The following is a 26,499-nucleotide window of genomic DNA, read 5'->3' as shown; positions in this document are numbered from 1 at the left end:
TAATGAGTCACATGGAAAATCAGATTACTGTGTTAGATGATCCACTTCCTAATCTTGATAATCTTTTGGGAAGATGGTTTGGTTCTGGAAGCTCATGGTTTAAATCCCTACTTGTAACTTAAATAACTTTATTAGCTGTATTACTTGTAATCTGTCTACTTTATAAAGGTCTTCTTGCATTATACACTGTGTAACCAGGCCCTAGACCAAATTAATGATAGCTAAACATCTTAAAGAAACAGGTCACGTATATAACATAGAATAATTGTAATAGTGTGATTCTTGGTATGGGAAGAAGCAACGAGGGAAATATCTCCTGGATCCTAATAGGTTAGAAGATAGAGGATCCAGAGAATCTTTTATTATCTATCAATGGGCCTAATCCAGAAATTAACACCTGGAGTGACATATCAATAAGAATTTTCACCTGATCTGGGATGAGCCTCCCAGCACAGTGGGACAAAAAAGATGGTCGTGAAATGTCTCCTAATATGGTCTAATTTCCCACTATGGAAAGGGATTGTGAAATGAAATATTAATATTTCCTGCCATACCAGGAAACAATATCATAGTCATCAGGGATTTCAACCTTCCAAATGTAAATTTCTGAGCCCAAATAGAACAATACCTCTATCTGGCAACCATCAGCCGCTTCCCCAGTAAGTGCTGAGGAGCTGGATGTGTGGGTGTGTGTCGGGGAATGTGTAGGAGAAAGTTTGCCACCCCTTATGGTGAATGAAGAATTAAGGATGTGAACAGGTAAGAAGCAGGATTTGGCCCCAGATAGCTGAGATGCATATGAAAGGAATGAATTCAGTGAACCCAGACGCTTGCATCTTCCTATACATAGAAGGGCACTAAATCCCTTAATGAGAAATAACTGGTTTTCCTTAATTAATAATAATCTTTTAATATTCAGATTACCTGTCCCTTGCTGCAGACTTCTATTATATAATATATAATATATATAGCCTATATGTATATAATATATATATAGTAATATATAACCTGGCTCCTTCCCCACTCAACACCCCCCCAACCCCCACCTACCTCCTCAAACAGTTCTCTCGGGGTCACCTGAGATGCTGTCTCCTGGGCTTGAAGTCCTAATAATTCCCACCAAATAGACCTAACTCTCCCAGTGGGGACATTTTGATTTGGGAGAACTCAGGGTCAACTGAGTTCCAATGAAAGCTCTCTCCAGACCTCCTAAAGGGTTAACTGTTTGAATCAAGTTTTCTGGGCTATAGGTTTTTGAAGTGACCTCCCAGTGAATTTCATCTTTCAGCACTTCTGGAGAAGTCTAAGGCCTGGAACAGAGAAGGTTTAAACTGAGCGAGGGCCCGGGAAGTTGGGCTGCTGTGTTGTCCTCATTCTCTAACCTGCGACCCCCCCCGCCCCCACCTCCTTCTCTCTTTCAGAAAGGTCATGGCATCACCAAGCCAGCGTTTCAATTCCACTTTAGATGACAACCGGCAAGTGAACTTTCGAAAGAAGCTTCTGATTATTAACTTGGCCCTGGGGGATGGAGACGTGGAGGGCTTGAAGTTTCTCTGCCAAGACTACATCACCCCCAGAGAACTGGAAAAGTGCAGCAGAGCCTTGGATATTTTCGAGTACCTGCTGCAGCGGGAGCTGCTGAGTGCGGAAGACCCCTTCTTCCTAGCGGAGCTCCTCTACACCATTCAGCAGGAGGTCCTGCTGCAGCACATTGGCTACACCAAGGAGCAGGTGCAGAGCTGGCTGCACGCCCGCCGCAGGGTCTCCCACTTCAGGTGATCAAGATCAACCTGGCAGGGCCATCAGGCTGGGAGAGGCTGGGGTTAAGATCTTTAATCTTAAGATGAAAAATGAATTTGATTTTAAGCTTTTTTTCCCCGCTTATCTACCTCCTTGGATGGTATGGTGATTCTAAACCAGGAGATTTCTCAGCTTCAGGTGCTAATAATGAGAAGGGAGGCTGGGAGATCAACAAAGCTTTGAAACCCAGCCAGGGCCTGAGAGGGGCCTCCTTTTGTTTTGCTTCTCACTGAGGAAGGAGGCCCAGCTCCAGGCAGCAGGCCCCACCTCCAGCCTTCCTCGTTGTCAACCTCTGTGCTCTCAGCCTCCTCCCTCCTGGGAGTCACTGGTGTGTCTGCCGTTCGTAAAGAGAGTAATGCATGTGCTTAGTTGCTCAGTCATGTCCGCCTCTTTTTGTCCCCGTGGACCGTAGCCCGCCAGGCTCCTTTGTCCATGGGGATTCCCCATGCAAGAATACAAGAGCAGGTGGCCATGCCCTCTTCCAGGGATCTTCCCAACTCAGGGACTGAACCCAGGTCTCCCGCATTGCAGGAAGATTCTTTACCCGCTGAGTTACCAGGGAAGCACACTTGGAGCCAAATTGACAAAATGAAAAAGGAGATGTGTCTCTAGGGTAGGGAGGTCATCATTTATGCCTTGTCCAATTTCCCCAATTCGGGGCGAAACCCAGACAGGTAAAATATAGGCATTTTGCCCAAAGAGGTAAAACAAAGGCAACAGACCTGAGGCAACACCATCATAAACTGTCCACTGACATAGTGTCTACATCAAGCAACCTCACAAGGAGGAGCCTCTGTGATATTATTTTATAGCTTGGACGATTACAATGCTTCAGGTCTGAACACTTGAACTGACTCCTAGAACCTGAGTGACCCTTGGGTCAGTGAGAGAATTCTGGAAATTATTAACTCCATTCTGTTGGTTAAAAAGCTGAGGAATGGTGTTGGGCATGCAGAGCGGTTAATGTGTGAATGAAGTGTTCATTTTCTCTTTTTTTTTTTTTTGGCCACATGGCCCAGTATGTAGGCTCTTAGTTCCTCCACCAGGGATTATACCTGTGCCCAACACTGGGCTGCCAGGGAAGTTCCTAAATTCAGTTTTTCCAATTGTTGAGTGTATGGCTTTCCAGAAGCTGGGATAGTTTCCTTTCTATAAGTGAACTTCATATTCACTGGCATTGGGTGCTCCCTGATGAGGGCCTATAAAGTAAGCCTGATTTCTGGAATGGGGTCTGGAGAAGGGTGGGCATGCCACAGTGGTGTTTTATACCTTCTTAGTGGGATTTGAAACAGCACTGGACCTGGAATCAGAAGACCTGGGATCAACAAGGCTCACCGTTATTAACAAGGCTCATAGTGGAATAGGTCAAATTGAAATACGACAAGTTTTTGTTTTTAAATCTATAAAATGAGATTAACAGTTGTCTACTCACAGGGCTGTGGTTATTCAAATGAGAGATAATGTTTGATAAAAGCTCTCCATTTTCTGCCTGTCCTGCAAGTGTGAGGCTTTAATTTGTCTCTTTGCTCTATGTCTTAGAAACCTGCTCTACGAACTGTCAGAAGGCATCACCTCAGAGGACCTAAAGAGCATGATCTTCCTTCTGAGGGGGTCAGTTCCAAATGTCCAGATGGTGAGTGAGCCATACCCGATGGGATCTTTGTGAACACCACCTTAAGCAGTGCTTGGAAAGATGTTGGAAAGGGAACAAGGGTTAGAAATATGGATTGTGATGTGCCTGGAGTCTAGGTCCAGACTAACTCCTGAATGTGGGGCAAGTGACTGAATGTTTCTGAGTCTCCCTCCATTTTCTAATACAGCCTGTTATAGACAATTATACTACTTCCTTCCAGGACAGTGAAGAGGAATAGATGAAATAAGGTACATAAACTGTTAGCTGGGGCCTGTATTTCGCACATAGTACGTGTGTGCATGCTGAGTCCCTTCAGTTATGGCCAACTCTTTGTCAGTCTTTGAACTCTAGCCCGCCAGGCTCCTCTGTCCATGGGATTCTCTAGGGAAGAAAACTAGAGTGTGTTGTCATGCCCTCCTCCAGGGGATCTTCCCAAACCAGGGATCGAATGTTGTCTCCTACATTGTAGGCAGATGCTTTAGCACTATGCCATCAGCGAAGCCCTTTGCACATGGTAACCATGCAGTAAATGATTGACTGCTATGGGCATTCACTGGGTCTTATGATACAGAACTGTGCAGGGCACCACGAAGGAATGAGGAGCTGGTAGCTAATGGCAGAGTGGAATTCAGTTGTTCATCACCTCCATTTGTTGAGGTTTTTGAGGGAGACTATCCTCTTCAGTGGATTCTGCAGTGTCTTCCATGAAGAGTTTTGTGAAAATCAAATGAGACGAATGTTTGAGGGTGTCCTTTCCACAGGGTTGTACAGGAGCTTGGAACCAATAGTAATTTTAAAAATATTAACATAATGCTGTCTGCTGATATTCTTGTTAGGTTGATCACAATCAAGGGCTGGAAAGTAGCTGCCCATATCTCTTCCAGGCCACAGAACTTTTTGTTTTTTGAGTTTCTAACAGCTTGTGACAAGCCAGTTATTTAATTTGGGAAGGGGCCAATTTTCAAATTTTACCCTATAACATTAATTTTGTTATTCAACTGTTATTTTCTTTAGGTTTTAAGTTATATAATATTTGATAATACCAAAAAAAGATGTGTAAAATGTATGGAAGTTATAAAATGTAGAACCAAGTGAGCAGCCATGCATCCCCTGTCCAACTCAGAAATGAGCACATCACCCATGCAAAAAGGCTGAGTGTAGCCCTCCCATATCACATTCTTTCCAGACTAACTGGTATTATTGACAAATATTTTCTTCTCTCTCTTTTTTTAAACTTTTTGGCTGTGCTGTGTAGCATGTGGGATCTTAGTTCCCCTGACCAGAGATCAAATCCTTGCTCCCTGCCTTGGGAGCAAAAAGTCTTAACCACTCTTCCCTGGGACTGCCAGGGACATCCCAATAACTTCTTTTTTTAAAGAAAAATCACTGAGGAGTGGGAAGCTGTTTTACATGTGGTAGGTATAACAAGGACCATGTTTCATAATCCATTAAACATGTTTCCTGGTGTCAGACCTATAGGTTAACTAGTCTGCAGTTTAATTCTCTATTTTGGCTAGCTATACTCTTTGAGTCCTTTCCGCCCCCCCCACCCCCACCCCCCCAGCCCACCACCTTTTCAGGGCCCTCAGGGATTTTAGCCTCTTGTGACTTTCCACTGTTTCTCTCTTCAGTCTTTATCCCAAAGATGGGTTGTGGGATCCTCGGGAATGGGGAATGAGTCTTACTCATTATTAGAGCCACAAAGCATTGCATAATTCGTGCTCTGCCACTTACTGGCTCTGTGACCTTGGACAAGTTACTGAACTTCTCTGTGCCTCAGTTATATCATCTTTAAAATGGGGATAATAATAGCATCTACTCATCAAATTGTTTCTGAGTAGTTAGTGAGCTGTGTCTATTTGGTATGTGGTGTCCCTGGGTCAGGAGATCCCCTAGGGAGGAAATGGCACCCCACTCCAGTATTCTTGCCTGGGAAGTGCCGTGGGCAGGAGCCTGGCGGGTTACAGTCCACGGGGTCCCGAAGAGTTGGACATGCCTGAGTGACTAACACACATACACACACTGATATAGATTGTATAGAGATTTACAATTTCTATGCTGTCTCTTTCCCCATACTATTTAGGTCCTCCTGGATATATACTCTGCCTTATTTATTAATGCCATGGATAATCAGTGGGCAAGTAAAAGTGACTTCATTGATTCTCTTGCAGACCTCTAGAAGTTTCTTGACATATCTGGAGAAAAAAGCTAAAATAGGTGAAGACAATGTGACATTACTGGAGAATCTCTGCCAACATATTGTGCCAAAGCTTATGGAAAAGTTAGATAAATACAAAAGAGAGGTAATTAGCTTATGCTTGCTTGCTTGTTTGCACCAGACCATGGGAATTCTTAAATCAATTGGCCATGTATGATGTTTACTCATCACTCTGATAATATTCTCTTGAAATCTATTTGGTCATTCAACACATGTTTATTGAATGCATACTTTGTACTAGGCACAGTTTTAGAAGTTGGAGCTACAGCAAGGTATAGAGCAAAGCTCCTACCCTCTTGGCACTTATATTCTAGTGGGAGAAAGTGGTTTTAGACAAATGTCTTCTTCTGATTCTTAAATAGAAATGAGAATAACAGAAATGGTTTTGAATGAAATGACATAAAATAGGAGGCAGAATGGCACAGGAATTAAAAGTGGAATGCGTGGAGTCAGATTGCCAGAATTCCACTTATTAATGGTTCAGAGGCCCTTTCCTCAGCTCCTCTATGTCTCACTTTTCCCATCTGTAAAGTGAAGACAATAATTGTACCTGCTTTGTGATTTTTTTTTTTTTGAGGATTAAATGATGTAATTCCTTAAAAATGCATGTCTGGCACAGAGTAAGCATTCAATACACATTGCTAGGAATACGTTTGTTAGAAAGTCATAAAAATTTTCATATTCTCAAAAATTACTATCAGAGAAGAATTTTATTTTATTTTTTTTCTTTTCCAGAAACAAAATTAAAAAACGGATGCTTCAGGCTGCTTTCCCACTATGTAAAAAAGCAGTGTTCCTTGCACCACAGTAAAAACAGTGACCATGGAAGAGAGTTTTGATTGGTTCTTAGACTTGAAAGACCCTTTGGCCATCGCTTTCAACCTCCCAGGCATCATAGAAATCAGTGGCAGTTCATTATAGTAATAAAACGTGCCCTGTTTTCTAACACAGATTCTGTCTTTTTTTTCTTTCTGATAAGCCTAAATAGTAGAAGCTTTCTTTATTGAAGCCTTGGATTGTAGTCTTGAATTTAATCATGCACCCTGAGAAAAAAGAGATTGGCCTCAATTTGGGCATCTGTGAAATAAAAGGTGGGACCGGGTATATTTTAAGATTCCTTTTAGCTCAGAACCACTGTCCATGGCTTTGACTGAGCTTCAGTTTCCCTTGTATATGCCCACCTATTGTTATAATTCTGTGTCTCCTTTGCACAGTCTTGTTTTGAATGTTGGTTGATGATGAGAAGGTGGTTCACTGCCCCTCTCTCTGTCCTCCCCTAAAATCTGGTCCATGCCACACATACATTTCTTGCTTTAGTGTGAGGAAGGTGTTTGTGCAGGAGCTGCTTCTCTTGGGCCGTGAACGGGATTGGCTCTTTGGGAGATGACAGCCCAGTGTGAAGACAGACATATTCAGGTGCTCTGGGAGCAGAAAACTTACAGTCTTGTATTAAATTCCATGTTGGGGTCAGGACATTTCAGATGCAGCACACCCACCTCAAACCAACTAAAGCAAAGAAGAAAATTGGTTGCTTCTTTCACCTGAAAACATATAAATAGGAAGACTGCCTCCAGATGTGGCCTGAATTAGGCTGAAATCTGCACACAGCCAGCACACAGCACACAGCACAGATGCACACAGCATCTCTCTCGGCCAGGGCCCTCAGGGTTGGTCCCTGACTATAGATTAGGGTCCATGGCTCGGAATTCTCAGGTTTATTGTCAGGGCCAGTGGTTAATCTGTATGAAACCTGCTCCAATGCACCCTCTCAACTCGATACCTCTGGTGAGATGTTGTATGTAATAAGTTGTTTTTCTTTTAACTTTTTTCCTGGCAGGATCTGAGCCTTGTCCAAAGTCTGACGTTTGCCCTTAAAGATGTGGTAAAAGTGACACATTTATATCTTTAAGCAGAAACCAAATTTCTGAAAGTAGAACCCTTTTTAAAAAACACCAAGGGAATTTCCTGTTTAAAAAAAGACCCATTTGGCAATATAAACATTGTATTTAACACAACTTTTGCATATACAAAATTTTAAAAGGAAGTTTTTCTATTAACAATTTTAGATTGTATTAAAATTTACTGTTTAAATGTATTTTTGAACAGGTGCTATCTTTACATTGTTCAAAGATAAGAAAATATGAAAAAGTATTCAAGAAGAGTCTTGCTCCCATTTCTGCCCACTGAATGTTCCATTCTCTCTCCTCTTTATCCCATAGATGATTTCAGGGTTTCTTACTGCAAATGCAAATACAACAAATACAAATATAGGTGCATTTTACAATAGGCATTTCTTAAAATAAAGTATATACTCAACACTGTGAAACTCACATCTCTCATTTGGTCTCATTTAAAATGTTTGTTTAAGATGCCTGGAAATATTGGTACAATTCTTGACTGGGAATAACTCTGTGAACTTTGTGAACCAGCCACTTGTAAATAGTAGTAATTGCCTTACCAATAAATAAAGAAAAATTTTCCCTGTTTACTTCCAAGTAGTATCTTTGATTTTACTTAATAACTTTTTCCCGCTTATATAGTGACATATGTTCATTGTGGAATATTTGGGAAATACAAGAACACACAAAAAGGGAGAGTTCATTCACTTATATTTCATTTTGGCATGCTCTTTCCCTTTATCTCACACTGCATTTGTCCTTGATCTTCCCTATTTCCTTTAAGTGAGCCTCACCTCCATGCCCTTTCAATCACGAATCCACAATATTTTGTCTTTACCAATATCTGCACTTCCACCCAAGTCTCGATTTCAAGTGTGCCGCTCTCTGACAACCACATTCAGTCGTTTGGTCTCACTTCCTCTGGGACCCTCCCTCCAGCTGTCTTCAATGCTACCAGGACCTCCAGTCAACCCACTGGCCCTGCCTGCCATCTTCCCAATGTCAGCATTGCCCCTCACTCCCTCTCTCCCTCTTTTTCCGTGTGTCATCATTAAATTCACTCTCTTGCACCAACCCTCAACACCCTTGCCTTCAGAAACTAAACTCTAGAATCCAAAGTCTGGTTGATCCCATAAGTCTGTTCACTCCATGTTTGTCCTAAAATTCTTGGCTGTGGCTGGTGTAAAAAGACAACATTGCAGACCTGGTCTCATTTAAAGCCAATGACTACAAACCTCAAATAGATGTTCAGTGTCTCCTGGAAATCCTGTGACGCGTCCCTAGTTCTGACAGGCTTTTGCTTTCTCAGATTATTTTACACCTTCTTTGGTCTGCTCAGACCTCTATCATCCTCACGTCCCTCACGCTCATGTGATGGTCTCATTAATTTAAGGAAAGTGATCAGAAGAGACTTCTACCTTCTACCACCAAGTCTCCCTGCCCTCCTGCACATTAAGCCTCCTTTGCTGATTTCTCTCCAGTCAAGAAAGGGTGAGCTGCCTTTGTTACTCCCAAGAGTTAATGACTTATATAGGGACTGCGCCTTCCTGCTTACTCAAAGCTGTTGCCTCCACAGCCTTCCCTCCTATCTCCATTACCCCCAACTCTTCCCAGATCATCCCCCTCAGGATACAAAACATGCTGTAATTTCTCCTTCCTTCAAAACAAAACCAAAACTGACCCCCACCCCCCACCCCTGCCACCGCCAAAGCCTATCTTCTGTAGGAGGCTCAGAAGTAAACTCTGAGTGGAGGATTCTTGTGCCAGAGGTTTGCTCAGAAAGTGCTCTCTGAGACACCAGCGGGAAGCGGGGAGCAGGATAGGGAAGAGGAGGAGGCAGGTAAAACAGGCCATGCCTCTGTTATCTCAGCCTGGTCTGGATGGAGAACTCTCGACTGGAAATCATCCATAGAGTCCCACTGTACCAGGGGCCAGGGAGCCAGGCTTTCATCTTCTCTTGGCCCCCCATCCTTGGCTAAGAGCTGCCCCAGGTGGGGGAACTTAAAACTTCCAAGTAGAGGGCAGTCCCTAACATAGCCCCTGGCATAAAGGTGTGAACTTTTAGAAGCATCCCCTCTCAGCCGGCAAGCTCACGGGGGTAGGGGAAGGTAGGGGGCAAGGTGGGGAGCCCAGGGGGATTAAAAAGGGTGAGAGGAGACCTGTGAAGAGCACTGCCGGCACCCCCTGCATCCCTCTTGACTCCACATCATATCTGTCTTCCCATCCTCAGATCTGTCCAATGTTTGCATTGGGCCACAGTAAAATCTGGGGCCGTAAATCATATGTATGAATATAAACTGTTCTCTTCTCCTGCTGCTTCTTTGGAATGACTTGAAAGGCCAGGTTAGGATTTATTATTTTTGTGATGTTTAGCGTGTCTGCCCCTGGTCCCCAGTCCGCCCCTTTTCTGCCTACCCTCGGCTCCTTCCAGATGCCCCAAAGCCCTAATATATGCAAAGGAAAATGAAAAATGTCACAGAGTTAGCTCAGTGTTCCCTTAAGCCCAAAATTTTGTGGAAGAATTTTCTATGCTCTCAAACTGAAAGGTCAGAGCTATTTCTTAAAAAGCCTTACCTTTTCTTTACTAACCCACTCTAGATCTATCATTTGTGAATTTATCTAAGCAGAAACACTCTCTTCTCCAGACTATTTTAAACACATCAAAACAATGTTGAAAAACTAAAGAATGAACCGCAAACTGGGACATGGTATGTGCCATATATCTCTCTATCTCTCTCTATATATATAGATATATCTGAAAAGGGATACAGAAATACATGGAACCAGTACCTGCTACAGTTTCAGTGGTAGTTGCTTCTGGGGTGGTGATATAATTGACATTGCCAAGGCAGAGATAATTTTGCTGGCTCACTTTTTATTGTCCTGAGCCATCCTGTGGCAAAGTAACCACTCTGATATATAGCCTGGAACAGGATGTCTGCAGATGTGAAACTCCCTTGGGATGCCTCTGAGTGCCCCAAGCCTGTTCTGATAAATTAGCATAAGCCAAGGGGTTCAAATGCAGACCTAATTTTCTACGTCTGTGACTCCCCACTCCCACCCATGGCTGCTGATATTTCTCCAGCCCCCAAATGCACAATCAGAAGCTCAGTACTATTTCTGATCACCCTGCATTGCTGCTTATTCCATCATTTGAAAGAATCCTCACCATTCCCCACCCCATCCTCACTTATGCCTTCCTAGCACTCCAGATCCGGCCACCCTGCCAGGAGACAGTGAGTTTGTTTTGGCTAGGGGCTTCTTGCTGCTGCCAAATTAGCAACACCAGGCCTTGGGTCTAGCCACTTGCTGAGGCTAAAAATGAGGACTCTGTAACAGTGATAGAGAGGTGTTACTGTTCCCATTTTATAGATCAGAAAATCAAGGCTCAGAGATGCTAAGCAATAAACAAGGTCACACTGCTAGAAAGTAGGAAGGACCAGATTTCATCTCTATTCAGTTGAGCTCCAAGTCTATGATCCTGACCTTCCTGAGTGCAACACACTGCTCTTGTGAAAATATTTCCTGAAGGACAGAAGCCTGCATTGGATAATTTACATCCTATCTTGTTTCTTGGGAGCTTCCCTGGTAGCTCAGTGGTAAAGAATCCGCTAGCCAATGCCTGACAATGCAGGAGACTCAGATCTGATACCTGAGTCGGAAAGATCCCCTGGAGATGGACATGGCAACCCACTCCAGTATTCTCGTCTGGGAAATCCCATGGACAGAAGAGCCTGGTGGGCTACAGTTGCAGAGTCATTATGACTTAGCGACTAAACAACAATAACAACAACTCTGTTCTTGGAAATGGAAGTCTGGCCTTTCCACTTGCATTATCACCCTGAAATGGTCTAGGACAAGACGATTTAATCCACAGTTTCAAGCCTGTGAGAAATGACTTCACCCAGGTTAAAGATAGAATATGAAAATGGACTGTTCTGATATTTATAGGAAACGTGATTCATCCTGCCAGTAACTGGAAGCACAGCCGTCTGTAGAAGAGTGAGGTGGATTCAATCTTCTCAGGCTCTAGCACTGGCTCCTTAGGTCTAACATCCCTGCGGGTGACAAAGCCACCCCCATTGCTTGCTCTTTGTGTTCAATAGGAAGTTTCTGATGACAATAATTCAGCGGCTAGACGAGAACACATATGGGAGCACTGGACAGGCTCTCAGATCACAACAACCGCCCCTTCCAGGTCTCCCTGCGCCTTGTTGCCAGAATCTCGGCTGTTTGCCCAGTGATTCCAAACAGAAATGCAGAGACAGTTGGGAGGAAACAGAAGAGTAGCCTTATTATTTTCACCAGGCAAAAGGGAAACACAGGAGACTTAACGCCTCAAGAGGTATGCCCCTCCTCTCTCCGGAGAAGGGAGAGGTTTCATAGCCTCATGAAGGTCTTGTATTTTTTCTTTCTTTCTTTTTCAAATTTTCAAAACGGCCACAGCTGGCCTCAGGCAACTCAGCACTGGGATCTGGTGTCCCTGAAGTTATCCGCCCATGACCTTCTTTCTGAAACGTAGAATGGTACAAAAAAGTATGGGGGGAAGAATGCCAGGTTCAGAGTACAACTCATATGAAGTCAGAGTAATTAGTTTTGATTAGCTTTGTTTAGCTTTGTGAAGGACAAGTCTAGCTACAAGTGTTTGTTAGTAGCAACAGCTAAAGAATAACCAAGATTGTTTAACTCTTATAGGCCTGTTTGGCTGGTGTATACCAAAGGCCGTTCATTCATTTCTGTTTTTTGCTGCAGCACTCTGATGCCTGGCCTCCCAGGGTACAGGCAGGGCAGTATTTAATAGTCCTGCCCAAAGACCAAGGCACTTGAGAGCTAGCATGTCCTCAAGCAAGATGTCATCCTGGCCCTTGCCAGGGAAATCCCATGGACTTGCTGCGACTCCCTTGCAGCAAGTAGCGCTTTTCTATTTTGAAGCCATAGAGTTTAGAATTCTCAACTCATCTCTTTTCTATTCTCTCTTATTGTTCCTACTTTTGTTACACATGTGTATGTGTTTATCTCTTTCCTTTCATCATAAACATCCTTTTAAAAGTCCTATTTCTTTTTTTAATTTTTAGTACATAAGTAACTAAGGATGAAAATCTCTAACAAAATTTGCAAAGCTAAACGTACTTTAGGGACACATGTACTGAGGAGGAATTTTAACCTGTTAGGAAGAATAACTTCACCACATCTTTCAAAAGTTGCATAATTCTAGGACAGAGTGATTCATTACTCTTCCAAGAATTTTCCTCAGAAACAGTCATGTTCACCAAAAAAACATGTTCATTACTGCACTGTGTATAGTAGCCCAAATTGGAAACTACCCATAAACTCAAGTTGGAAATTATTCCTTACAGAGAGGAATGGCTAAGTAAATTTTACAAGTATGCAATGACGTGCCAGGTATGAATTAAAAGAATGAATTGCGATTCTACCTACAGACCTGGAATGATGCCCATTATATGTTGGTAAGTAAAAAGAAAGCAAGCTGTAATATGCATGATTATAGCCCCCAACTGAATATTGTTGTTTGGTCACTCAGTTGTGTCCGACTCTTTGTGACCCCATGGACTGTAGCCCTGCCAAGCCCCTCTGTCCATGGGATTTCCCAGCAAGAATACTGGAGTGGGTTGCCATTTCCTTTTCCTGGGAAGCCCCAACTAAATATTAATATATGTTAATACATATACAAATATATATGGGCTTCCTCAGCGGCACAGTGGTAAAGAACTCACCTGCCTGCCAATGCAGGAGATACGGGTTTAATCCCACATTAAAGTGAGTCAGGAAGATCCACTGGAGGAGGAAATGGCAACCTACTGCAGTTTTCTTGCCTGGAGATTCCCATGGACAGAGGAGCCTGGCGGGCTACAGTCCATGGGGTTGCAGAGTCGGACATGACTGAGCTCGCATGCATATACACGTATATATTATACACATATCATACAAATATGCATATAATATATACATTATATATTACAGTCCAGTCAGAAATGGAAACCACATCTGTAATTTAATTTGAAAGGGAAAATGTAATAGGAAGAATGATTAACTAGTTGAAAAGGTTAGCTGCTCAAGGTAAAATGTCTCCAGGGCTGAGGGTGAGTACCCAAGGAGGGAAGAAATTGGGAAGACTCCTCCCCATGACCCGAAGGATGGGAATCAGAACTGGTTGAAGAAGATGTGCTGTGTCCACGGATGATAGAGAACTTCCTGGGAGTGGATAGAGGGGTGGAGGGGGGTGTGTGTGTCACGAGCCAGAGCTTGTCTACAGTTGGCAAGCGGGGCTGGCAAGCAGGGGGCTGCCCACGGGGTGCCCACCCAGGTCTCAGGTCCCGCAGGTCCTCTGCAAGCCTCCAGCAGCCGTGCCTGACGGGGGAAGAGGAGCTGCCCCACCAGGAAGAGAAGTTTCTCCTTCTCTGCTTTCGCTTGCCCTGTCCGTCCAGCGCCCTCTACCTACAAAGTCTAAGAGTGTGCCGGCTGGCAAAGGTATTTTACATGATGTAGCTACAGAATCATCAAGCCAGGCTAATAAGAACGGATTTGAACTGAGAGGCAAAAAGACTGTTTGCTTCTGGCATGATATACTGATCCAGCTTCTGTAAACAAAATGGTATATGTGACATATTATGCACATAGATGCTAATAATAATTATTATTCACAAGTATTATGTGTTTACTCTGAGTGCCAGGAGCTGTTCTAAACATTTTGCAAGTATTTGTATATGCTTAATTGTTCATTCGTGTCCAACTCTTTGTGACCCCATGAACTGTAGTCTGCCAGGCTCCTCCATCCACGGGTATTCTCCAGGCAAGAATAGTGGAGTGGGATGTCACGCCATCCTCCAGGGGATCTTCCCAGCCCAGGGATCGAACCCAGGTCTCCTGCATTACAGGTGGATTCTTTACTGTCTGAGCCAACAAAGGTTGTTAATATCTCTATTCTATGAATCAGGAAACTGAAGCATCAAGTTGTTCAGTCATTGCCCAAGGTCACACAGCTAGCAAGTAGCATAACAAGAATCACGATGACTTTACAAGCAAAGAAAAAAAAGACTAAAAGAATCAAGATGTTATCAGTGGTGACCTCTCAAGGTGGCATCGAAAAGGCCACAGGAGAGGTTTTCACTTTTTCATTGGTGCTTTAAGTAACTAAATACAGTGATAAAATCACTGCTTTTTTATTTTGTTTCTGTATCTTGGTGAGGGGTCAGGGTTGTATTTGTCCAAGCAGTAACTAAAATAATTAGTAAATAACAACTCCCCGTGCCAGGCAGTAAGAAGCGAGCAGTCTAGGAGAAGGGCAGGCAGTGTGCGGGGTAGGGAGCCGCGGTGTCCCGAGGGCCAGAGCGGAAGGGTTTGAGTCTCGGTGAACCCGGCAGCTGGCTCTCACTGTGTGCGGTGTGATCTGTGCCTCGATTCCTGCCTCCCCTCCCCAGCCCCACAGCCGCAGAGAGTAGGTTGCTTGAGGGAACGCGCGTTTATGGAGCACTTGTAAGGTAATATCCATGAGCACCACTCTGCAGGGCCACCTTATCAGATGTCATTTTCATCTCTATTTCCCACATGAAAAGACCCAGCCTGGGAAGCAAAGAAAGGTGTCCAGGTCCTCAGCGACAGGCCAAGTTGATTGCTGATCCGTCTGATTCCAAAGTTCAAAGCTCACCCAGCCGCTTTCTACATAGTGAAAGGCTAGGCTGCCTGCCTCTGGGAGGCTGACCCTGGTGGCTGACCCAGCAGATTTAGATCCTTCCCCGGGGAGTGAGGGCTGCAGGCTAAGGTGTCAGTAGAGGGAGGTCAGGCCAGAGGTGCTGACATTGGCTTTCAATGAACCATCATTTGTCCTTCCTTCTAGGCACTGCCCCTGAGCTATGTCCACGTTCAGACTGTGTGGGGTTGGACCTACGCAGACTGTGCACAGCTGGCCACTTGAACTTCGGGAACGTGGATGCGAGCCTGAAATTTCCAGACAGAGTTTCAGGGGAAGAGAAGTGGCGGCCGCCACTGCAGAGCTCAGTCCTGACACAGATGCCCTGTCCAGAGTTGGTGCTAATTGGGACCCACTCACACTCTCTTTGCCGACAAAGGTCTGTATAATCAAAACTGATTTTTCCAGTAGTCATGTACAGATGTGAGAGCTGGACAATAAAATAGACTGAGTGCTGAAGAACTCATGCCTTTGAACTGTGGTGTTGGAGAAGACTCTTGAGAATCCCTTGGTCAGCAAGGAGATCAAAGCAGTCAATCCTAAAGGAAATCAACCTTGAATATTCATTGGAAGGACTGATGCTCAAGCTGAAGCTCCAATATTTTTGCCACCTGATGCAAACAGCCGACATGTTGGAAAAGACCCTGATGCTGAGAAAGATTGAAGGCAGAAGGAGAAGGGGATGACAGAGGACGAGATGGTTGGATGGCATCACTGACTCACTGGACATGAGTTTGAGCAAACTGTGGAAAATAGTGAAGGACAGGGATGCCTGGCATGTTGCAGTCCGTGGGGTCACACAGAATGAAACACGGCAGAGCAACTGAACACCACCACCTTGTCTTTGGTTATTAGTCCACTCTAGTTACCAGCAGGCTGGGTATGCATGGAGAAGGGCAGTGTTTAGCCAACTTCTTGTAGGAACTAGTCACCTACGTGTGGGCCCCAACCTCAGAGGAGGAAGCACCGGTGATACTGGATGGAGCATAGTCATGCATTAAACACCAGGGGACCCCAAAGTGGAAAGTTATTCTCTTTACAGTTCTCTTACATCATTAGAGGAAAAAATCCATTATTGGGACTTCCCAGGTGGTCCAGTGGTTAAGAATCTGCCTTCCAATGGAGGGGGCAAGGGTTCAATCCCTGCTGGGTAAATTAAGGTTCCTCATGCTTCAGGGCAACTAAGCCTGTGCACAGAGCTCTGCAATGAAGACCCAGTGCAGTCAAAAATTAAAAACAAACAAACAAACAAACAAAAAACCAAAAACCCACTGTCACTGCCAATCTATCTATTTTGTCTCAAAATTTGCTTTTTTTTTTCCCTTCCCCTTTTTGTGGCATACACTGCATGCGGAACTTCCCTGACCAGATATCGACACTGTGCTCCCTTTTCTGGAAGCGTGGTGTCTTAACCCCTGGACCTCCAGGGAACTCCCTAATTTCTCTTTTTAATCAAGGAAAAAAACTAGGCAATGGTATCTAACTAGAGGTTAGTAAACAGTGTCACATTTTAATTTTATTTATTTTTACAGCTCCTTTTCTGTAGCAAATGCAAAGCTTCTACATTTACAGTAGTGACATAAAATTTCCTTTTAATGTTCATTTGGGTCAAATTTTATTTAAGTAAAGAAAGAGAATAAGTTAAAAATTAGATAAATAAAAGAATAAGTAAATGGGGAATAGGAAAGAAATTGTTGAAGTCATACATGAATGGCTGAAGTGGGCAACATGGTGCCATTCATGAGGAAGCCAGGCTACTCTGAGAGACAGCACCTCAACGGCCTAGCTGATGCTTTAGCTATGGAAGCCCAGACTCTTTCGGGAAAGTTCTGGAATGAGGCTTGGTTAGAGATCAGTGATTTTAGTGTAATATCAAGGACTTCTTTGTATCTGAGTTTCACTGCACATGTTCTTTTTCAGTCTGGGAAACTGTGATGTGTGGGAACAGACAGACTACCAACAGTTGACAGGAAGCCTGACTTTTCTATTTGGATGCAAGGAAGTGGCTGGTAGCCAAGGAGACATTTGTTTACCAGTGGGAGATCCCAAAGCTCCCCATTTCTTGGTTCTTCTCCCTACGGTACTGCTTGGGACATTTAAAGCTGTTTCTCCTGGTATTTAACCCCACATTTATATCCAGCATACTTACAGTCTGTCTCTTAACTAACCAATTTTATCCTGTAGGTCAAGATCATTAATTGTGTTATTTGAATCTCCTATAGCTGTACTGTTTTTCTCTCTGCCCTGTCAGTTACTGAGACAGGTACACAAATATCTCATACTTTGACTGTGGACTTTCTACTTCTTATTTTAGTTCTGATCACTTTTGCTTTATGTTTACTTTGATGTTATATAATGATACCAGTTTTACATCCTGATATTTTTAGTGTTTCAGTGTCTTTACACTTGACCTCTGTCTGTTATAAGCAGTGTATTGTCAGTTTTGTTTTTTGTTTGTTTTTATTTGTTTAAACAAAATCCAGTCCTATAAGTCTTTTCTTAAAATTAGAATTTTTAGTCCATCTCTGTTTATTGTACTTACTTACATAATTATTTATATAATATGCATAGCTTTTATAATTTATGTGTAGTTTTGTGTTTTCCTTGTGTCTGATCTGTAAAGTTTTGCTTTTATCTGTGTGCAAGAGCTATAAACCTAATGCATCTGTATGTAGCTTTATGTTTATATATAAATACTTAGATAATATTATAATAAATGAAGCAAAAATTGGAAAAAAATACAAAATCAATACAAAACAAACACCAAAGAACGATGTGACATGACTTTTCAATGAAAGAATAAATTGAGCTAAAAAAAAATCAGTTATTGCTACACTTCACTTAAATCTTCATAGTCTTTGACTTTCTTCATCAGATTCTTCACCATTTGTAGTCTTTTCAATAAGTCTGTCTCTTCTCTTGTAGGATCCTTTTCTCTATCCTTATGGAAACATCTAGCTAGGTCTAGGAATAAAAACAGAAAATCAGGAGACAAGAAATGTCATTTTTTTAAAACATAAACTTTTTTTCAACATAATTAAGATTTATACAATCTTCACACAACAGTAGGACACAATTTCTATACAAGTTCCCACAGACTGTAAACGTGAAAACACTGGAACATAGCCAAGGACATAAAACAAGGTGCAAACATTACGTGTTCTAAAGCTATTGAAATTGTAGAGAGTATGTTCTCTTCTCACTGTGTAATTGTGTTAGAAATCAGTATCAAAAGATATTGCTGGTAAAGAATCTACCTGCAATGTGGGAGACCTGGGTTTGATCTCTGGGTTGGGAAGAACTTCTAGAGGAGGGCATGGCAGCACACTTCAGTATTCTAGCCTGGAGAATTCCACGGACTGTACAGCCCATGGGGTCACAAAGAGTCAGACACGACTGAGTGACTTTATTATTCTTCATTAAATAGAGTAGGGAAGCCAGAAGTGGGGTGCTCTTATGCCCTGAGATGGTCAGTTCAGTTCAGTTCAGTCGCTCAGTTGTGTCCGACTCTTTGCGACCCCATGGACTGCAGCTTACTCAACTTTATGTCCACTGAGTCGGTGATGCCATCCAGCCATCTCATCCTCTGTCGTCCCCTTCTCCTTCTGCCCCCAATCCCTCCAAGCATCAGGGTCTTTTCCAATGAGTCAGCTCTTCGCGTCAGGTGGCCAAAGTATTGGAGTTTCACCTTCAACATCAGTCCTTCCAATGAGCACCCAGGACTGATCTCCTTTAGGATGGACTGGTTGGATCTCCTTGCAGTCCAAGGGACTCTCAAGAGTCTTCTCCAACACCACAGTTCAAAAGCATCAATTCTTGGGCGCTCAGCTTTCTTTACGGTCCAACTCTCACATCCATACATGACTACTGGAAAAACCAAAGCCTTGACTCGATGGACCTTTGTTGGCAAAGTAATGTCTCTGCTTTTTAATATGCTGTCTAGATTGGTCATAACTTTTCTTCCAAGGAGTAAGTGTCTTTCAATTTCATCGCTGCAGTCACCATCTGCAGTGATTTTGGAGCCCCCCAAAATAAAGTCTGTCACTGTTTCCACTGTTTCCCCATCTACTTGCCATGAAGTGATGGGGACCGGATGCCATGATCTTAATTTTCTGAATGTTGAACTTGAAGCCAACTTTTTCACTCTCCTCTTTCACTTTCAACAAGAGGCTCTTTAGTTTTTCTTCGCTTTCTGCCATAAGCGTGGTGTCATCTGCATATTAGGTTACTGATATTTCTCCCGGCAATCTTGATTCCAGCTTGTGCTTCATCCAGTTTGGTATTTTGCATGATGTACTCTGAATAGAAGTAAAATAAGTGGGGTGACAATATACAGCCTTGACGTACACCTTTTCCTATTTGGAACCAGTCTGTTGCTCCATGTCCAGTTCTAACTGTTTCTTCTTGACCTGCATACAGATTTCTCAGGAGGCAGGTCAGGTGGCCTGGTATTCCCATCTCTTTCAGAATTTTCCACAGTTTATTGTGATCCACACATTCAAAGGCTTTGGCATAGTCAATAAAGCAGAAATAGATGTTATTCTGGAATTCTCTTGCTTTTTCTATGACCCAAAGGATGTTGGCAATTTGATCTCTAATTCCTCTGCCTTTTCTAAATCGAACTTGAACATCTAGAAGTTCGTGGTTCATGTATGGCTGAAGCCTGGCTTGGAGAATTTTGAGCCTAACTTTGCTAGCCTGTGAAATGAGTGCAATTGTGTGGTAGTTTGAGCATTCTCTGGCATTGCCTTTCTTTGGGATTGGAATGAAAACTGACCTTTTCCAGTCCTGTGGTCACTGCTGAGTTTTCCAGATTTGCTGGCATATTGAGTGCAGCACTTTCACAGCATCATCTTTTAGGATTTGAAATAGCTCAACTGGAATTCCATCACTTCCACTAGCTTTGTTCATAGTGATGCTTCCTAAGGCCCACTTGACTTTGAATTCCAGGATGTGTGGCTCTAGGTGAGTGATCATACTATTGTGATTATATGGGTCATGAACTTTTTTGTATAGTTCTTCTGTGTATTCTTGCCATCTCTTCTTAATATCTTCTGCCTCTGTTAGGTCCATACCATTTTCTTAATTTTCTTAAAGAGATCTTTAGTCTTTCCCATTCTATTGTTTCCCTCTATTTCTTTGCACTGATCACTGAGGAAGACTTTCTTATCTCTCCTTGCCATTCTTTGGAACTCTGATCAAATGTGTATATCTTTCCTTATCTCCTTTGCTTTTCACTTCTCTTCTTTTCTCAGCTATTTGTAAGGCCTCCTCAGACAACTATTTTGCTTTTTTGCCTTTCTTTTTCTTGGGGATGGTCTTGATCCCTGTCTCCTGTACAATGTCATGAACCTCTGTCCATATGAAAGGGTAACAGGCAGGAAAGCCAGGGGTCTCCAAATGGAGGAAATAGGATGCAAGTGTCAGACATTTTTGTCTCTCTTAAGCGGCAGGAGGAAACAAACTAGTGATATTTTTTTCCCTTCTCTATACAAATTTAAAAGCAGGTTTCTCTTAAAATACTGTGTTGCCATAATGACACCTGCTTTCACCTGAAGTTAACTATTCTCAAACCTTGAGTTAACCAATGCATTTTTCTTATGGAAATGTTTGTCTTAAGCTATGTTAATATACCGTGCATTTACCCCAGACTCTGTCCTCAAGTCGGTTCCGCCTAATGACTCAGAACCTACTTGACAAACCATTATGTTATACTCAGACATTGTTCCTCTAATCTATGTAAAGGAAACTATTTGTATGGTAATCTGCCCTTCTACAAGATTCAAGTCAATCGTTTTATGGCCTGGGATGACTCGTCTGTGCCAAGATTATCCCAAAATACATCTTACAGATGAGGGGCCTGGTGCCATTCTGAGTTTTAAGACATTCCTTTCTTTCATTAACAGACTGCTAGTGACTGTATAACATCCAGCTGAGGACTAGCAGGGGGGTACTCTTTCTGCCCCCTTGATGCCTATGTCAGAAGCTTTCTCTATCTCCTTCAAACTTTAATAAAACGTTATTACCCAAAAGCTCTGAGTGATCAAGCCTTGTCTCTGGCCCAGGATTGAATTCTCCTCCTCTGGAGGCCAAGAACCCCAGCGTCTTTTCGTGGTTCAGCAACAGCCTTTCTTCTTGCGGGCTTGTCCGGGATCCTTCAGGACAAGGTAAGGATGCTTGGAGCTCTAGTTCTTTGTTCTCCTAGCGAACACGTTTTCTGCTGTACTTTACTAACTCTAGAGTGTGCTTGTGTGAATAAATGAAACACCCTGCTTGAAGCAAGTGAGAAGCCCTGCTCTGCGGTTTCACAGTGATCTTATACGGCTTGTGGCAGAAACCTGTCGGGGGTTTATACTGACCTGCAATGCCAGGAAGCACCCAACATCTCCTTCGGGGACCGACCATAAATGGGCAAAGTGTGTGGACCGAACTCTCCTTTCTCGGTCAAACTTTTCGGTCTCTTTGACCATTTCATAACTCCTTGGGAATTAGAAGTACTAACCTAATCTGTCAGATCATAGACTTTCGAGGGACTTGTGATCTATGCTGATACTGTGTACTGTTACCTAGCTCCCAAACTTGGATTGGTAGTCAGGAAGCGCCTAGCTTCGCTAGGAATCGAAAGTTCGGAAGCCTGATGGAGCTCTAGCTCCAAGAGCATCTCTGAGGTTAAAGGTTACTCAGACTGGAACTACAATGGGTTTTTTCCTTTGGTAACGCTGGCTCTTGGTGGACCAGAGGAGGCTCTTAGACTGATGTGGTGACGCTTGGAAGGAACATCTCAGTTTTATGTTCGTATCAGTCTTATTGTGGTCAGGAATATACTCAGGGTCGTGCACAGGCACTCAGGTGATGAATGTTTCCCCCAGCGGTCTTAGTTTGGGAGGCATTACGGAAGGTTACTCTGATTGCACCCCAGGTGGCATCAGAGACAAGCAAGGTTTTAATGGTGAGGAGCTGGACGTCAGTCAGGGAGGCCATCAGGTCTACCCGTGATGCATCCCCAACCCGTCTCGGTGGTAGAACTGGGAGGGACGAGTATGATGCCTGCATCAGTAAGGGGCAGACTAAGTCCGACCAGGAAAGAAAAGCTTTTGGTGTGAAGTGTGTCTACACCCCCATCTAGAGTAGGGAGGCACGCCTCTGGTAGAAAGATGCCGCTGGTCCCTTTTTTTTCTCTGTTACAGATGGGAGCTAACAATTCCAGCCTCACTCCTTTGAACTGTATCCTGAAAAACTGGGATAGAGTTGATCCCCAGGGCTTAAAGAAGACACACCTGGTCTTCCTATGTGATGCTGCATGGCCGCAGTACCAACTGGAAGACGGTGAATGGTGGCGAGTTGGAGGGCCTCTTAAGTATAATACTGTTTTACAATTAGACCGGTTCTGTAGAAAACAAGGGAAATGGGTGGAAGTAGCACATTTGTTGCCCTTTTTCTCTCTGTGAAATATGCCAGACTTGTGTCCTAAGGGTATAGATTTGGGTGTGACACCTTCAGCTCCCTCCTGTCCTCTTACTTTGCCCCTGTACCCCGGGCTCCAAACTGAGCAAACTGAAAGCCAGAGAACTCCCCCAAGAAGGATTGCCTTGGTCTCAGTGGAAACCCAAACTGAGATTCAAACTGCCCACATAGAGGTTCAAACAACTCCTGTCTCAGTACAACCTCAGACACTCTGGTTTTAATAGAGACTCAGACCATCAAAGTAAGAGATGAGATGGAGGACAGGAGTCAAAGAGATCAAGAAAAGCAGGCTTGTCCAATCTACCCCTGGGATCACATATTCAGAGTAGCCAGAGAGGCTGAGGAACAGCCACACAAGCTGTTGCCTCTTCATGAAGCACCCACCGGGGAGAAATAATCAGTCTATGAGAGTTAATAAGCCTTTTTCTTATCAAGAAATACAAAGAATCAAGGAGGATCTGGGAGACTATTTAGAGGACCCAGAAAAATATATTAGAGCTTTTAAAGGTGTTACTCTGCTTTATGACCTTACTTGGAAGGATGTGATATATATCTTGGGACAAACGCTGACTCCCAACTCAAAAAGTTGAGTTTTGGGGAATGCAGTTGCTTATGGAGATGAATGGCTTGGTAATGAGTTAGTAGGGAAGAGGGAGGACGAGATAACCGCCCTCCTCACTGGGAACCAGGCTGTCCTAATTACAGAACCAGATTAGGACTACAGCACAGCTAAAGGAAGATGGGATCAGAGTCATTTTGTCAGATGTATTCTTGAAGGACTCAGGCAGGCACGTTCTAAGCCTCTAAACTATGGCAAATTGGCAAACATAGAACAGGAGGAGAAGGAAGCTCCTGGTAAATTCCTAGATAGACTGAGAGAAGCCCTTCGCACATTCGTTGAGATTGATCCCAAAAGTGAAGAGGGAAAAGTGATCTTAAAGGATAGATTTCTCACTCACTCGGCTTCAGATATCTGCCATAAGCTATTAAAACAGGCGTATGGACCAAATCAGCCTTCAGATAATCTGTTACAGCTGGCTCAGACAGTCTATTATGGTGGGGAATATGAGGAAAAGAAAGAAAGGCAGAAAAAGACAAAGGAACAGGCAGAAGCCTTTGCAATGGCTATGAGAATCGCTCTTAAACAGCCTGAGAAAAATGCCCAGAGGGACCCAGGTGAAAAGGGATGGGCTTGCTACTACTATGGAAAGGATGGGCACCTCAAGTGGGATTGCCCTAAGAATCCAAGCCGCCCCTGGCTCCATGTCTGGTCTGCAAAGGACCACACTGGAAGAGAGACTGCCCCCAGAGGTGTAGGTTTCAGGGGTCGGACTCTCAAGACAACCAGGACTGAAGGTGCCCGGGGGTCCCCACACAAGCTCCCGTCCTAATTACACCTGAGGAACCCTGGGTATTAATAACCGTGGGGGGCCAATCCATCAATTTCCTTTTAGATACTTGGGCAACTTACTCTGTGCTTACTGAAGTCTCTGGCCCACTTTCTTCCCTATCTGCTTCCATAATGGGACTGTCTGGATGAGCCAAAAGGTATTATTTCAGTTATTCTTTAAGTTGTAACTGGGATTCTGTGCTATTTTCACACGAGTTTCTGATCGTGCCATAGTCTCCCTCACCCCTTTTGGGGAGGGATATATTGAGCAAGGTCCATGCCTCTGTTTTCATGAATACGGAGCCCTCCCTTTCTCTCCCTTTAATGGAACAAAATGTAAATCCTAGAGTATGGGCTGATGGAAAATCTGTGGGTTGAACACAAAATGCTATTCCTGTAGTTGTCAAGCTCAAAGACCCGCACTTATTTCCACGTAAGAAGCAGTATCCACTGAAACCTGAGGTTAAGGAAGGGTTAAAACCCATCATCAAAAATTTAAAGGAGGAGGGACTATTAGTTCCCTGTAACAGTCCATGCACCCCTCCTATTTTGGGTATAAAGGAATCAAATGGTAAATGGAGACTAGTTAAAGATTTATGAATAATAAATGAGGCTGTGGTTCCTTTACACCCCGTGGTGCCTAATCCTTATACTCTATTGTCTGAAATTCCTGAACGAGCCAAATATTTTTCAGTAATTGATTTAAAAGATGTCTTCTATTCAGTGCCTTTGGCGGAGAAAGTCAATTTCTATTTGCCTTTGAAGACCCTACACAGCCAGCTTCTCAGTTAACCTGGAGAGTTTTGCCCCAGGGATTCCGTGACAGTCCTCACTTATTTGCACAAAGTTTGTCACGGGATCTACAAAACTTTAATAGCTCTGAAGCAGTGGTGTTATAATACATAGATGATATTCTGCTCTGTGCTGAGATGGAGGAAGCTTGTTCACAAGCCTCAGAAGATTTCTTAAACTTTCTGGCAGGCTGTGGTCACAAGGCATCAAGAGAAAAAGCTCAGCTTTGTCAACAATCTGTTAGATATCTGGGCCTAATCATATCAGAAGGGACTAGGGCCATAGGCCCAGAGAATTAAACCTATACTAAATCATCCCCTACCTAAAGACAATTGAGAGGATTTTTGGGAATCACAGGCTACTGTCTATTTGGATTCCAGGTTATGGGAAACTTGCCCGGCCTTTATATAAACTTATAGCTGAAACTCAGCAGGCCCAAACCGACAAAGTGGTTTGGTCTCCAGATTCTCAAGAGGCTTTTAAGGTTCTTCAGACTGCTCTCCTGCAAGCTCCCGCTTTGAGCTTGCCCACAGGGTCAGAATTTAATTTGTTTGTCACTGAAAGAAAAGGTATGGGAGTTTTGACACAACCCCGAGGGCCTCACCAGCAACCTATTGCTTATCTAAGCTGAGAATTAAATGTAATTTCATGTATGTGGCCCCAATGCCTAAGAGTAATTGGGGCAGCAGCTTTATTAGCACCTGAAGCTTTAAAAATAATTAATGGATGAAACCTTACAGTACTGACTTCTCATGATGTGAGTGGAATCTTAAATTCTAAGGTTAATATTTGGATGACAGATAGTAGGCTTCTTAAATATCAGTCACTGTTGTTAGAAGGACCAGTAACTAAGCTCAAAGTTTGTGAAAATTTAAATCCTGCCACTTTCCTTCCTGAGAAGGAAAATGAAACACCTGATCACGATTGTTCCGAATTCCTAACTTTAAACTATGCAGCTCAGGAGGATCTAATGGATACCCCATTAGACAATCCTGACGTGGAAATATTTACAGATGGCAGTTCTTTTGTTCGGGATGGAAAGCGTAAGCAGGTTATGCTGTGGTGACTGCTGAACAGGTTTTAGAAGCAAAATCTCCCCCCCAGGGAACCAGTGCTCAGTTAGCGGAGCTTGTGGCTCTGACCTGAGCTCTAGAGTTAAGCAAAGGGCAGCGGGTAAATATCTACACTGATTCTAAGTATGCTTATTTGACTTTACCTGCTCATGCTGCAATATGGAAAGAAAGACAGTTTAAAACAGCAATGGGAGAACCTATTAAGCATTTCAGAGAGATCGAGAGACTTTTAACTGCTATATATTGTCCTAAAGAAGTAGCTGTTATGCATTGCAAAGGGCACAGCTGGGATGGGAGTAAAGTAGCCGAAGGTAATCAGTTGGCTGACTGTCAAGCCAGAAGAGCCGCACTTTACGAACCCCCTTCACTGCAGATGCCTTTGATCTGGACAGGTCCTGTGGAACAGGAAAAACCACAATATACTGAGGAAGAATTAATAAGATGTGAGAAAAGAGGAGCAAAGATTACTGATAAGGGATGGTTACAGTCTGAGGGTGGACGATTAATAATTCCTGAAAATGCT

At 43.3% G+C, this 26,499-nt stretch overlaps 1 protein-coding gene across 1 annotated transcript; it reads left to right on the top strand.

Annotated features, from left to right (window-relative positions):
- The first annotated feature begins 1,428 nt into the window (after positions 1-1,428).
- LOC133060517 (caspase-10-like) lies at positions 1,429-11,793 on the top strand. The gene is made up of 4 exons (XM_061147984.1): positions 1,429-1,775; positions 3,340-3,433; positions 5,605-5,736; positions 11,656-11,793. The coding sequence occupies exons 1-4, from the start codon at positions 1,429-1,431 to the stop codon at positions 11,791-11,793; spliced, it is 711 nt and encodes a 236-aa protein (XP_061003967.1).
- The last annotated feature ends 14,706 nt before the right edge of the window (positions 11,794-26,499 follow it).

This window comes from Dama dama, chromosome 8, assembly GCF_033118175.1.
Source record: "Dama dama isolate Ldn47 chromosome 8, ASM3311817v1, whole genome shotgun sequence".
Taxonomy (NCBI): domain Eukaryota; kingdom Metazoa; phylum Chordata; class Mammalia; order Artiodactyla; family Cervidae; genus Dama; species Dama dama.
The sequence above is the reverse complement of the archived record's forward strand: the minus strand, read 5'-3'. Positions and strand labels throughout refer to the sequence as shown.